This window comes from Alexandromys fortis, unplaced genomic scaffold, assembly GCF_014885135.2.
Source record: "Alexandromys fortis isolate MF-2015 unplaced genomic scaffold, M_Fortis_MF-2015_v1.1 scaffold_216, whole genome shotgun sequence".
Taxonomy (NCBI): Eukaryota; Metazoa; Chordata; class Mammalia; order Rodentia; family Cricetidae; genus Alexandromys; species Alexandromys fortis.
Window position 1 is genome coordinate 1,920,716 of NW_026068089.1, and position 12,330 is coordinate 1,933,045.

At 48.3% G+C, this 12,330-nt stretch overlaps 1 protein-coding gene across 1 annotated transcript in view; it reads left to right on the plus strand.

The window, feature by feature from the left end:
- Scn8a (sodium voltage-gated channel alpha subunit 8) overlaps window positions 1–12,330 on the plus strand; it is a 176,080-nt gene that overhangs the window by 138,590 nt on the left and 25,160 nt on the right. The window contains exons 16-20 of the mRNA XM_050122500.1: window positions 508–864; window positions 2,009–2,479; window positions 3,210–3,327; window positions 3,697–3,851; window positions 10,192–10,365. Of these exons, the coding sequence (XP_049978457.1) occupies window positions 508–864; window positions 2,009–2,479; window positions 3,210–3,327; window positions 3,697–3,851; window positions 10,192–10,365 (1,275 nt within the window). The remainder of the gene's footprint in view (window positions 1–507; window positions 865–2,008; window positions 2,480–3,209; window positions 3,328–3,696; window positions 3,852–10,191; window positions 10,366–12,330) is intronic.

The window sequence follows — 12,330 nt, forward strand, 5'->3', positions numbered from 1 at the left end:
GGTTTCTCTGTGGCTTTGGAGCCTGTCCTGGAACTAGCTCTGTAGACCAGGCTGGTCTCGAACTCACAGAGATCCGCCTGCCTCTGCCTCCCGAGTGCTGGGATTAAAGGCGTTCCTTAGCATTTTCTAATGCTTGCTTTTTAGGGTAACAGAGGTACTATTTTACTGTCCTTAAGGTTCCCTACAGATTATATACTTCTTGCTGGTTTCTCTCTCTGAAAATTAAGGAACCAAAGCAGAAAGGACTCTGACTCACAACAATATAAAGAGCCAGAGGCAGGTCCTTGGGTCCTAGCTTTAAACTTTTCATTTAACTTCTGAAATTATCCAACTTTCTTTTATCCATACCTCAATTTACTCTCTTAGTCTGAGACGTGATTAGAAAGTTCTGAGAATTTCCTAAGGGTGACAAATTTAAGCCAACCTTCTTAATTTTACGTTTTATTTCAGCAATGTTGTGAGACAGTGGTTTACCGTTTCATTTGTGTTTGTTTGTTTTCTCCTTAGCTCCGAGTCTTCAAATTGGCCAAGTCCTGGCCCACCCTGAACATGTTGATCAAGATCATTGGGAAATCCGTTGGTGCCCTGGGCAACCTGACCTTGGTGCTAGCCATCATTGTCTTCATCTTCGCTGTGGTGGGGATGCAGCTCTTCGGGAAGAGCTACAAGGAGTGCGTGTGCAAGATTAACCAGGACTGCGAGCTGCCGCGCTGGCACATGAATGACTTCTTCCACTCCTTCCTCATCGTCTTCCGCGTGCTGTGCGGGGAGTGGATCGAGACCATGTGGGACTGCATGGAGGTGGCCGGCCAGGCCATGTGCCTCATTGTCTTTATGATGGTCATGGTCATCGGCAACTTGGTGGTTAGTACCAGTTTGGATCTGTTGTTGCTCACCTCAGGCTGCTTGGCTTCTTTACCATCTTCCTCCTCTGTTGAACTCTTCCTTGGCCAGGTCTGCTTTAAGGTACAAATGAAGAAATGACTATTCCTGGAGTGCCCACTGAGTCATGGCACACCATGATCATGACTGAAAAGGGAAAACAGAATAAGGTCAAGTGACCCCCACACCTTCCTCCAAGGTCACATAGCTGATAGACTTGAGGGTTTTTATCTGTCCTTTTTCTAGAAACATCAGCATGTGTTCCCTTTGGCACTGTTGAAACCTCAGGCCACATACTCTACTGTGGGCTTGTTGCACTGTCCTCCACCGTCCCCGGCCTCTACCCACGCCAAGAGCATCTCCCAATTGCAATGACAAAAAGATGTCCACAGACATTGCCCCATGCTCACTGGATGACTGCACAGCACACTGCAGCTGGCAAAGCAGCTCACCCAGTCCCCATACGCACGGACAGTGCGGCTCTTCTCCCTTCTCTGCCGCAAGAAGCTGGTCTGCAGCGGGCACATTCCTTGGCAGCAGCCCTGGCTCTCCCGTAATAAAGTCATTACAGGGTTTCTTTGATCCATGACGTTCTCTACCAACCCTGCTCCCTAAATCCTGGTCCTCTAGCGCCTGTCTCTGGGTATTTGATTTTTTACTGATTCCTAGACCTGCAGCTTTCATCACAGTCTCTCTGGACCCCATCTCTGCATTTCTGTAGTTTATTTGGTGTTGCTGGAAGTGTGACCTAAAAGCTACCCATATCATAATCATTACGGGTTTATTCATTTAAAGGCCAAAATGGCATAATGTGTTTCGTGCGTGTGTGTACAAATATAAAAGCATAAAAAAGCTGAGGGAGGTGCAGAAACTCCTTATATTAAAACCAAGAGAAATCCCTGTCTGCTGATGTGAACATTTAAAATTCCATGTGGAGGAGCTGGACACAGCACACTAGGAGAGCATTCATCCACAGCACAAGTCAATAAACGCAATGTCCTATGATAGGAGCCAAACAGAGCACAACAGAAACTCTGCTCAATGCGGCGCTGTTGGCTTCTGCTGTAGCCCTGAGTAGATAACTTCTAATCCCACCATTGCTCCTTTTCCTGCTGCCCCATTGTAGGTGCTGAACCTATTTCTGGCCTTGCTTCTGAGCTCCTTCAGTGCAGACAACCTAGCAGCCACAGATGACGATGGGGAGATGAACAATCTGCAGATCTCCGTCATCCGAATCAAGAAGGGGGTGGCTTGGACCAAAGTAAAGGTGCACGCCTTCATGCAGGCGCACTTTAAGCAGCGGGAGGCGGACGAGGTAAAACCTCTAGATGAATTGTACGAAAAGAAGGCCAATTGTATAGCCAACCACACTGGTGTGGACATCCACCGGAATGGCGACTTCCAGAAGAATGGCAATGGTACAACCAGCGGCATCGGCAGCAGCGTGGAGAAATACATCATTGATGAAGACCATATGTCCTTTATCAACAACCCAAACTTGACCGTTCGGGTGCCCATTGCTGTGGGCGAGTCTGACTTTGAGAACCTCAACACCGAGGACGTTAGCAGCGAGTCAGACCCTGAAGGCAGCAAAGATGTAAGGTCCCAACTGAGACCACCACCCCTATTGTGTGTGAGGACCAGCAGGGTATCAGCTCCAAAGACTGGCTCAGCCCTGGGCCTGATGGAGAGATTCTGCAATAGGCACTTTACTTTGGGAGCCAGCGCAGCCCCCAGAGCCACAGCCTCTGGGCTAAGCCTAAGTTCGTTGCATGACTTCTGGAGTCCCTGGGTCTGAGGCCAGAGTAAACCCTTTTAGTTTGTCTCTCCTCTTTGTCCACTTGACCTTAGCCCAGAGACCCACAGACGGCTCTATGACTAGTGCCTGTCTGCCCGTGACCCAGCAGAGGTGGCACAGGTCAGGGGCATGTGTCCGTGACCCAGCAGAGATGGCATAGGTCAGGGACATGTGCCCGTGACCCAGCAGAGGTGGCACAGGTCAGGGGCATGTGCTTGTGACCCAGCAGAGGTGGCATAGGTCAGGGGCATGTGTCCGTGACCCAGCAGAGATGGCATAGGTCAGGGACATGTGCCCGTGACCCCAGCAGAGGTGGTGCAGGTCAGAGGCATGTGCCTTTGACACCACCAGAGGTAGTGCAGGTCAGGGGCATGTGCCCGTGACCCCGGCAGAGATGGTGCAGGTCAGGGGCATGTGCCCGTGACCCTGGCAGAGATGGCACAGGTCAGAGGCATGTGTCCGTGACCCCAGCAGAGGTGGATTTATGCCCCTGTGCAGCTTCTTGACCGTGCTGTTCTTTTGTGACTAGAAACTGGATGACACCAGCTCCTCTGAGGGAAGCACCATCGATATCAAGCCTGAGGTGGAAGAAGTCCCTGTGGAGCAGCCTGAGGAATACTTGGATCCGGACGCCTGCTTCACAGAGGGTGAAAAGGGGGCAGGAAAGGGCTGGCATGAAGCCTGCAGGTCATTCAGTTACCTCAGTGCAGGGGTTGGGGGTGCACGAGCTGGCCACCATTTTGATCAGGAGTTTTGTTATTGTTTCCCTTACTCAGTTCTGACACACAAGTTCCTAGTGTCTAGTTTGTCTTGCTTGTCTTCTCTTGACACCAGCCCCCGGGCTGCCACTAGGACTGTCTCCACTGTAGCGTACCTCCTCCTGACACCCTCGCAGGGCTCTGGCCCTGTCACTTTGGAGATAACCTTAGCTGCTGTCCCACTGCTGTGTACTGGAGGCTGGAAAGGGACAGGCCACACAAGCATCCCGTTTGACCTGACTCTTCCATTGGCGCCAGGTTGTGTCCAGCGGTTCAAGTGCTGCCAGGTCAACATTGAGGAAGGGCTAGGCAAGTCCTGGTGGATCCTTCGGAAAACCTGCTTCCTCATCGTAGAGCACAATTGGTTTGAGACCTTCATCATCTTCATGATCTTGCTCAGCAGTGGTGCCCTGGTGAGATTCAGGGGAATGACTGGGGACTAATGGGTGAAGGGCACAAAGATAGCAGAAAGAGGCTGGGCATGGTTCTGCCCATTGGCTGGGGTCCTGGAGGGTTTGTTTGTTTTTTTTTTTAAGATTTATTTATGTTTGAGTACTCTATCTGCATGTACACCTTTATGCCAGAAGAGGGCATCAGATCCCACTATAGATGGTTGGGAGCCACCATGTGATTGCTAGGAATTGAACTCAGGACCTCTGAAAGAGCAAGCAGCCAGTGCTCTTCAATGCTGAGCCATCCTAAGAGAAGGAGGCTTTAGGGTTAAAGCCCGAGGCCCAAAAAATGGCAGGCCTGCCAGATGGGAGCCAGGCTGTGCCACCTGCCCTGGGTCACCTGTCACACAGGGACTCACACTGTGCTTCCTGGGGTGCTGTGGAGGTTCCTGGGTGAGAATAGCATGGCCTCTGCCAGACTACACTGGGAGAATGGGGATGGTCTTAGTCATTCTCCACACAGAGTAGACAGCAGTGACCCAGGGGTTTGTACTCTCTCTACTCTTCGCCATAAGCAGTGTCTACCCTTCACAGAGGACAAGAGAGTGCACAGTGGCTCCATGCAAGACCCTGTGCCATTAACAGATGTACGCCTGGTAGCCCACGCCTTTAACCCAGCACCCAGGAAACAGAGACAAGCGAATCTCCATGAGTTCAGGGCAAGCCTGGGCTACAGAGTGACTTCCAGACTCCTCTGGGCTTCACAGAGAGACCTGCCAAGTGAATCAGCTCTCAGCCAGTCCCAGACACTGGAGAGGGGTGGTGTGGGCAAAACTGCGCAATTGTTTCACTCCTCTCTCTGCTGCTGCTGCTGCATTCGTCTGCGCTGAGTCCTCCTCCTTCTTCCCTGTTGCTCTCCTTCTGTATTTCTTATTTTTCTCTTATCCCTTTCATTTCTCCTAAGACAAAAATTTCTACACAAGAAAGATTACCTTACAGCCACAAGTTACATATTTTCCAAAAACAAATTAAAATCTTTACACAGGAAGAAATCACATTATGATCACAAGTTACATGTTTTTCTTAGACACCCCTGAGTAGTTAAACATTTTTCTTTGTATTAATTTTCCCACTATAACATCTTCACCCCAAAGCAATGATTGTTTTCTGATAGATTAACAAAGCCTTAAGCGAGCCAAGTCCATCCCAGCCAGTTCCTTTGTGCCTGCAGGCAGGCAGTTGCAGTGCAGCAGGTCCCTAGCCTGCTTCTTCTCTACACAAAGTCTAGACAAGTGGTCACTTAAACAGCTATTTTTCTTTACACACAGTAGGGTCATTTAATTTCCTTTCACAATTTTGTTTTTTTCAAGCTGCATACCAAAACCTGCAATTAATTCTGTAAGCTGCATGACCAAGGAACTCAGCCTAAGCTTGGGTGTGGGGACGTAATTGCTGTCTTTGATCATCAGCCTGTTCTTTCAGGGGCAGAATTTCTGGCTTTATAATGCATGAAACTTCCTTGTTATTATTTCCCATCTTATGCAAATCTCACATCTAACAAAGGAGAAGGTAACTTTTAGCCTATTTTGCTGCTGCTGCTGCTGCTTCTTCTTCTTCTTCTTCTTCTTCTTCTTCTTCTTCTTCTTCTTCTTCTTCTTCTTCTTCTTCTTCTTCTTCTTCTTTCTTCTTCTTTTGTATCTCTTTTTGGAACAATTGACAGAATAACCCAAACCATTTCCCTAATCGTTTTCACTAATTGACTTAGCCACCGATATCTTTTAGGCTAACTCAGAAAGTCCAGTCACATCATTGATGTAATTAATCATCATTTCTCTTATAAACAAAATTGTCTGCAAGTAAAGTGCTCAGTGAGGAGAGGGGTTTTCTCAGGAAACAATCACACTGTACTAGGTAAGTGGGATCCTTTCACAGAGTAACTACATTGTGCCAAATACAACAGGAACAAGGCAGAAGGAAGCACAGCAGAAGCAAGGGACATCCTGGGAACAATCCTGGGCTTTGCCTCTGCAGGATCCCATCATAGCTTTGCTGTCTGCTGGGCTGTGTTACATCAGCCCCATTGCTGGCTGCAGCCCCTCTGACATGGCCACCTGCAGATACCCCGTCTCAAAGAAAGAAAAAGGAGAGAGGGACAGGGAGGAAGGAAGAAAGACAGACAGACTGAAAAGAAACCATAGCTACAGCATCCAAGCTACACTGAACCCCAGAGGGAGGCCACCAGTGACAGGAGACCACTCATGGTCACCTCATCTTGCCTTACAGAATAGATTCCTAAACCAGTGCTCTGCCTTAAGGGGAAGCTGTTCCTGTTCTTCACTGAGAATTCATTTGTGTCAAGACCACGAGAAGGATCTCGGGTTCCATGACTTCCGTCTCTCCTGCCCATTCATGAAATGGGGTGGCACACCTGTTGATTGTGTGCCTCCTTTCTCCCCTTGTGCAGAGAACCCATACCAGAACCCTGTACATGTGAGTTAGGCACACTACCGATGAGCTACATCTCCAGCCCTCCTTCTCGGAAGATGGCTCTAGAGGCCTGATTCTCCTTTTGGAGCTGTCCAAAGCAGGTGCTTCTTGTTGCATCCCAGGGGACTTTTCTCCTGCACAGTGCTTCCCTCACTCCAGGCGTTTCCTCCTGCATTAGGGACTCTTCATGTCACTGTGGCAACACTTGACAGCAAAGTCCACTCTGGATCTTCTTCGGGGTTAGTTGGTGACCATTTGGCTCTTTGTTTCTGAGACTGTGGAGGCAGAATTGCCCTGGCAACAGGAACATGTGAAGGGGGCATGGTTCACCCCATGATGGTCAGGAGGCAGGGAGAGGGGTCGGGACCAAATAACATCCCTGTCTTAGTTATTCTATTGCTGTGAAGAAACACTAAGATCACAGAAACTCTTATAAAGAAAATACTTGACTGGGGTTCAAAGTCTCTTCTGAGATTCATGCAGTCTCTGAACTGTAATCTTCTTTAAATTCCAAATCTAAAAGCAGATCATATACTTCCAACATATAATGGCATAGGATACACATTACCATTCCAAAACATAGGGAAGGGAGCAGAGTGAGAAATACTGGACCAAAGCAAGACTCAAAACCATCTGGGCAAACTCTAAACTCTAAATCTCAGTGTCTAATGGCAAAGTGCTCGTCAGATCTCCAGTTCCATTCAGCTTAGCTGACTGTAACACACTTCTCTCCTGAGCTGGCTCTGCTCCCTGTTAGCAGCTCTCCCCTGCAGGTGTCCCACAGCTGTCATCTCTAGCACCATGGGTTCACCAAGGCAATCCAGGCTCCAACTTCAGTTTCACACAATGGTCTCTACTATGCCTCCATTCGGGGACATTCCTGACACATGCCTGGTCTCAGCAGCTTTCTTTAGGCCCAGAGGCAAATTCCAAGACCCATTTCTTATATCCTTAACTCTAAATCCAGAACCATGTGGCCAAAACTGCCAAGTTTTGCTGCTTACTTGTATTGAAACATGGCCCCCTTGTTCAGTTATATCTTCACCAGTTTTCTGTCCTTCCCTGCCTAAGCTTGACTGTCCTGAAACTTGTTCTGTAGGCCAAGCTCTCCTCAATCTCAGAGATCGCCAGCCTCTGCCTTCCCAGTGCTGGGATTAAAGGTGTGCCCCATCACACCTGACTCCATTTCTTAATCTGCTCATCTCCTTGAACACAGGACGTTACTCCGTCCCACTTCCTACTGCCCATTTTCTCAAATTCATATTTTGTAATTTAACCCGCTTGCTCCTTATCATCTTAATCTTTATAAGCATGAACATTAGGAACCACACAAAAGAGTCTATACTAGGTTGTTTTGAGATTTCTTCTGCCCTTCACTTTAGCTTCAGGCAGACTCTTGGACAAGGGCAAAAAGCAGCTACTTTCTTCACCAAAATATCACAAGACCAGTCTCTAGGCTACATACTAACATTCTTCTCCTCTGAAACCTCTTGTCCCCACAGTTCATCAAAGCACCACTGTCTTCCATGCTCCTATCATGGTGGCCCATTAAACAGTGCTTAAAACATTCTGCTGCTTTTATAGCCCAAGCAAAACCATGGTAGAACTAGCACAGTAATACCCAACTCCTGGTACCAACTTCTGTCTTAGTTAGGGTTTGTATTGCTGTGAAGAGATGCCATGATCGTGGCAACTCTTATAAAGCAAACAGTTCCTCAGAATGGTTCACTTACAGTTTCAGAGGTTTGGTCCGTTATCATTATGACAGGATCATGGTGGCATGCAGGCAGACGTGGTGCTGTAGCTGTAGCTGAGAATCCTATATCTTGCAGGCAACAGGAAGTCAACTGACTCACTGGGTGGTATCCTGAGCATAGGAAAATCAAAGCTTGCCCCCATGACACACTTCCTCTAACAAAACCATACCCACTCCAACAAAGCCACACCTTCTAACAGTGCCACTCCCTGTGAGATTATGGGGTCAATAACAGTCAAACTACCATAATCCCCAAGCTCCCAAAAAACTGCATTATCTAACCAAGCAGGAAGCTCTACAACCTCACAGTAATCCTTTCAGATTTTGAAACCCATCAGTGGATTAAAGCCTCCTTTTGGCCTCCCCAAGAACTGCTCTCACTGACACAGCTAGAGGTAGGCTTCACTGCTCTCCAGTCACAATTAACCATCACACCAGCTCTTCACACCACAGCCATATAGTTTGCCATGTGCTCCATGGAAAGAAAGTAGAACTGTCGCTTTCTGCATCAAAGACTGTCCCACCCTGTGGCCCTTCCCCATATCTGTGACATCAAGGAACTAAAGGAGAAAAGATCTTGTCGAGTCTGATAAACTGTGGGTCATGTTTCGAGTAACTGAAACACTCAAAGCCCTCTGGTGAGTGTAAAATGGCTCGGCTACTGTGGAAAACAGTTGCCAGTTCCTCAAAAATGTCAAGATGTTACCAGCAAATTCTACTCCTGATCTTATGGCCAAGCAGTGGTGATGCAAATCTCAGCACTAGGGAGGCAGAGGCAGATGAATCTCTGTGAGCTCGAGGCCAGCCTGGTCTACATAGTGATTTCCAGGACGGGCTCCAAAGCTACACAGAGGAAAACCAGGAAGGAAGGAAGGAAGGAAGGAAGGAAGGAAGGAAGGAAGGAAGGAAGGAAGGAAGGAAGGAAGGAAGGAAGGGAGGGAAAGAGAGAGAGAGAGAGAGAGAAGAAGAAGAAGAACAAGAAGAAATGGAAACACATTGTCACATATAACACAAATACTCCAGGCAGAATTATTTATACTAGCTTAAAAATATGAACAGCCCAGGTATCCGCCAACTAACAATAAGTAAACAAAATGTGGTCTGTCCACACCGTGGAATCATAAAGACTGAATACGTGCTACAGTGTTGTGGGGAGCTGCGGGCCTGCTTTTCGTCCCGCCCGGCTCCCGCACGGCTAGCTTTACACCAGAAATAACAACACACAAACTGTATTCATAAAAAACACTGCTTGGCCCATTAACTCTAACCCTTACAGGCTAATTCTCATATCCCGGTCAACCCATCTCTAATAATCTGTGTAGCATCAGTCTTACCGGGAAAGATTCAGCATGTCTGACCTGGCAGCTTGCTTCATCACATCTGCCCGGGAGAGGGGAGCATGGCCTCTGAGCTCACTTCCTCTTCCTCCCAGCATTCTGTTCTGTTTACTCCTCCCACCTATGTTTTAACCTATGAGGGCCAAGCAATTTCTTTATTTTTTAACCAATGACCTTTCTCCATCACTACAGCGTGGGGAGATTGAGACTTTGTGCTTAGTTAAGAACCCAGACATAGAAATTGAAGAGATGGCTGAGCTGTTAAGAGTGCATACCGCTTTTTCAGAGGAACTGAGTTCAATTCCTAGCACCTACATCAGACAGTTCACAACTGCCTGTAACTCTAGTAGCAAGCGATCCAGCATCTCTAGCCTCCACAGGCACCTGCACTCATGCACGCATACCCATATGCAAACACGCACACATACACATAGACATGTGATCAAAAAGAAAAATTTTTTTTTAAAAGAAGCAGCCAGGCCAGGCAGTGGTAGCATACGCCTCTAATCCCTATGGGGAGGAGGACGACAGGGAGAAGATGTGTAAGTGGGTAGTGAAAATGTTATGAAGTTCTGTGTTGGTGGTTTATCCTAAAAGCCACTGAATCATGCATTTAAAGAGCTGGATTCTATGGGATGTGAATTACCTATCTATAAAACACTAGCCTGGGAGCTCAGTGGTGGCCACGGGGTACAGGCCCAGCATCACTAACCAGTAAATAAGCAAAGTGGGAACATGATGTGGGCAGCTGCTGTGTGACGAGCTGCCGTCTGTCTTCCAGGCCTTCGAGGACATCTACATTGAGCAGAGGAAGACCATCCGCACCATCCTGGAGTACGCAGACAAGGTCTTTACCTACATCTTCATCCTGGAGATGCTACTCAAATGGACAGCCTATGGCTTCGTCAAGTTCTTCACCAATGCCTGGTGCTGGCTGGACTTCCTCATCGTGGCTGTAGGTGTCCTGTTTTCCATTTCTTGCCCTTTCTAGCTTGAGCTGGGACTACCTGGGCTAGGTTAGCAATTAGCACATAGCTGTGGGTTTGAGGAAAACCTTATTTGAGAGTGGGACCTCTGGAGACCCTGCATTGTCCCAGAGGCTGTCCTGTTCTTCACACTGCTGGGCCTGGCTTGTTTAGATTCAAAAAGTCCTCTGTCTTCAACCTAGACACCAGAAGTTTCCTGCTCCCAGTCAGTGGAATATCCCTTTCTGCAACTATGAGATGTGATTCTGAGATGAAAGATGAGGAGGGGTGTGGGGATGAGGAGGGGTGTGGGGATGAGGTGGGGTGTGAGGATGAGGAGGGGTGTGAGGATGAGGTGGGGTGTGAGGATGAGGAGGGGTGTGAGGATGAGGTGGGATGCAGGAATGGGGCACGGTCTGTTCCTCATGTCCGTGTCCATGGATATTTCCCCGATGTGCTGATCAAGTCACTTTTCCTAGGAAGAAGGCCTGTGATGTTGCCATTTCTGCTGTGGTCACCAAATGAGAACTTTTCCCCTCCAGGCTCTCTGGCCCTGTCCTTCATGACCGTGAGCTGCCATGTTGTGTTTTCAGGTAGGAGGCAGTGGCATCATTGACTGTTTCTCACGCCGCCAGCACTTGCTCCTCTACCTCACTAACAACGACTGCTTTCCTCTTTCCATGTAACTAAGACTTCTCTCTTGCAGCGTTTAAAGAAGGGGTGTGTGAGAAGTGTGGGGCCGGCTGTGGAGAAGGGCGCAGAGATGGATGGTCTGAAGGCTGGAGACTGGGCGGGTATGTTCAGAAGAGGCTTTGTGGACGCAGTGGCAAGCTGCCTGTGGAATTCCAGTTGGACCTAGGGCAGATCAGTTGGGAAATCTTTCTCAGTCATGTAACAGGAGTCCTGGACTGCCCCATCAATGACTTCCACCTCATAAACACATTCCCTTCCCACATTAATGACTGCTTTCAGAGTTGTCAAGAAGCTGGCGTAGGGTTCTCTAGAGGAACAGGACTAGACAGAAAGGGGATTTATTAGAAAGACTTACAGGCTATGATCCAGCTCATCCAACAATGGCTGTCTGTGGTCCAAGAATCCATCATTGTTCGTCCATGAGGTCTCAGCTGTCAGCATATCCCAGAATCCCAAAGAAGCAGGCACTGATGCCAGGGAAGGAAAGGACTTGCTAGCAAGCAGGCCAAGAGCAAAGCTTCCTTCTCCCATGTCCTTATCTAGGCTTCCAGCAGGAAATGTGACCCAGATTAGAAGTGAATCTTCCTGTCCCAAAGGTCTGGATTAGAAGTGGACTTCCTGCCAGGCAGTGGTGGTGCACACCTTTAATCCCAGCATCCCAGCACTCGGGAGGCAGAGGCAGGCAGATCTCTGGGAGTTTGAAGCCAGCCTGGTCTACAAGAGCTAGTTCCAGGACAGGCTCCAAAACCACAGAGAAAACCTGTCTCAAAAAATCATTAAAAAAAAAAAAAAAAAACAAGTGGATCTTCCTATTCCAAATTAAGCATAAATCCCTCACAAGTGTGCCCTCTAAGTTGGGGTTTTAATTACCTCCAGATGTCCTCATGTTGACAGCCAAGAACAGCCAGCACACTAGTCTTTGGGAAGATATGTAAATGAGGGGAAGAGGCCAGCCCGCAACCTTTAAGTGAGCCAAATACACATGGCCCCCAGGGAAGTAGACGGGTCCTTGAAGTTAATAGAAGTGCACACCTAAGCAGCTTGGATCCCAGCTTACGGGGGACAAATGTAGGATGGTACCTGGAGCTAGATGGGCTCTCTTCCTAGAGACGGGAAAGTGCACAGTAACCCCCAGGGCACCTTGACTCAGAAAGATGCCCACAGAGCCCTTCACTGACTCACTGAGGACTCAGACGGATAGGTCCACTGCCGTGCCCTAGTCCGAGCACTGTGCCGTGAAATAAAGTTTCCATTTTCCTCCA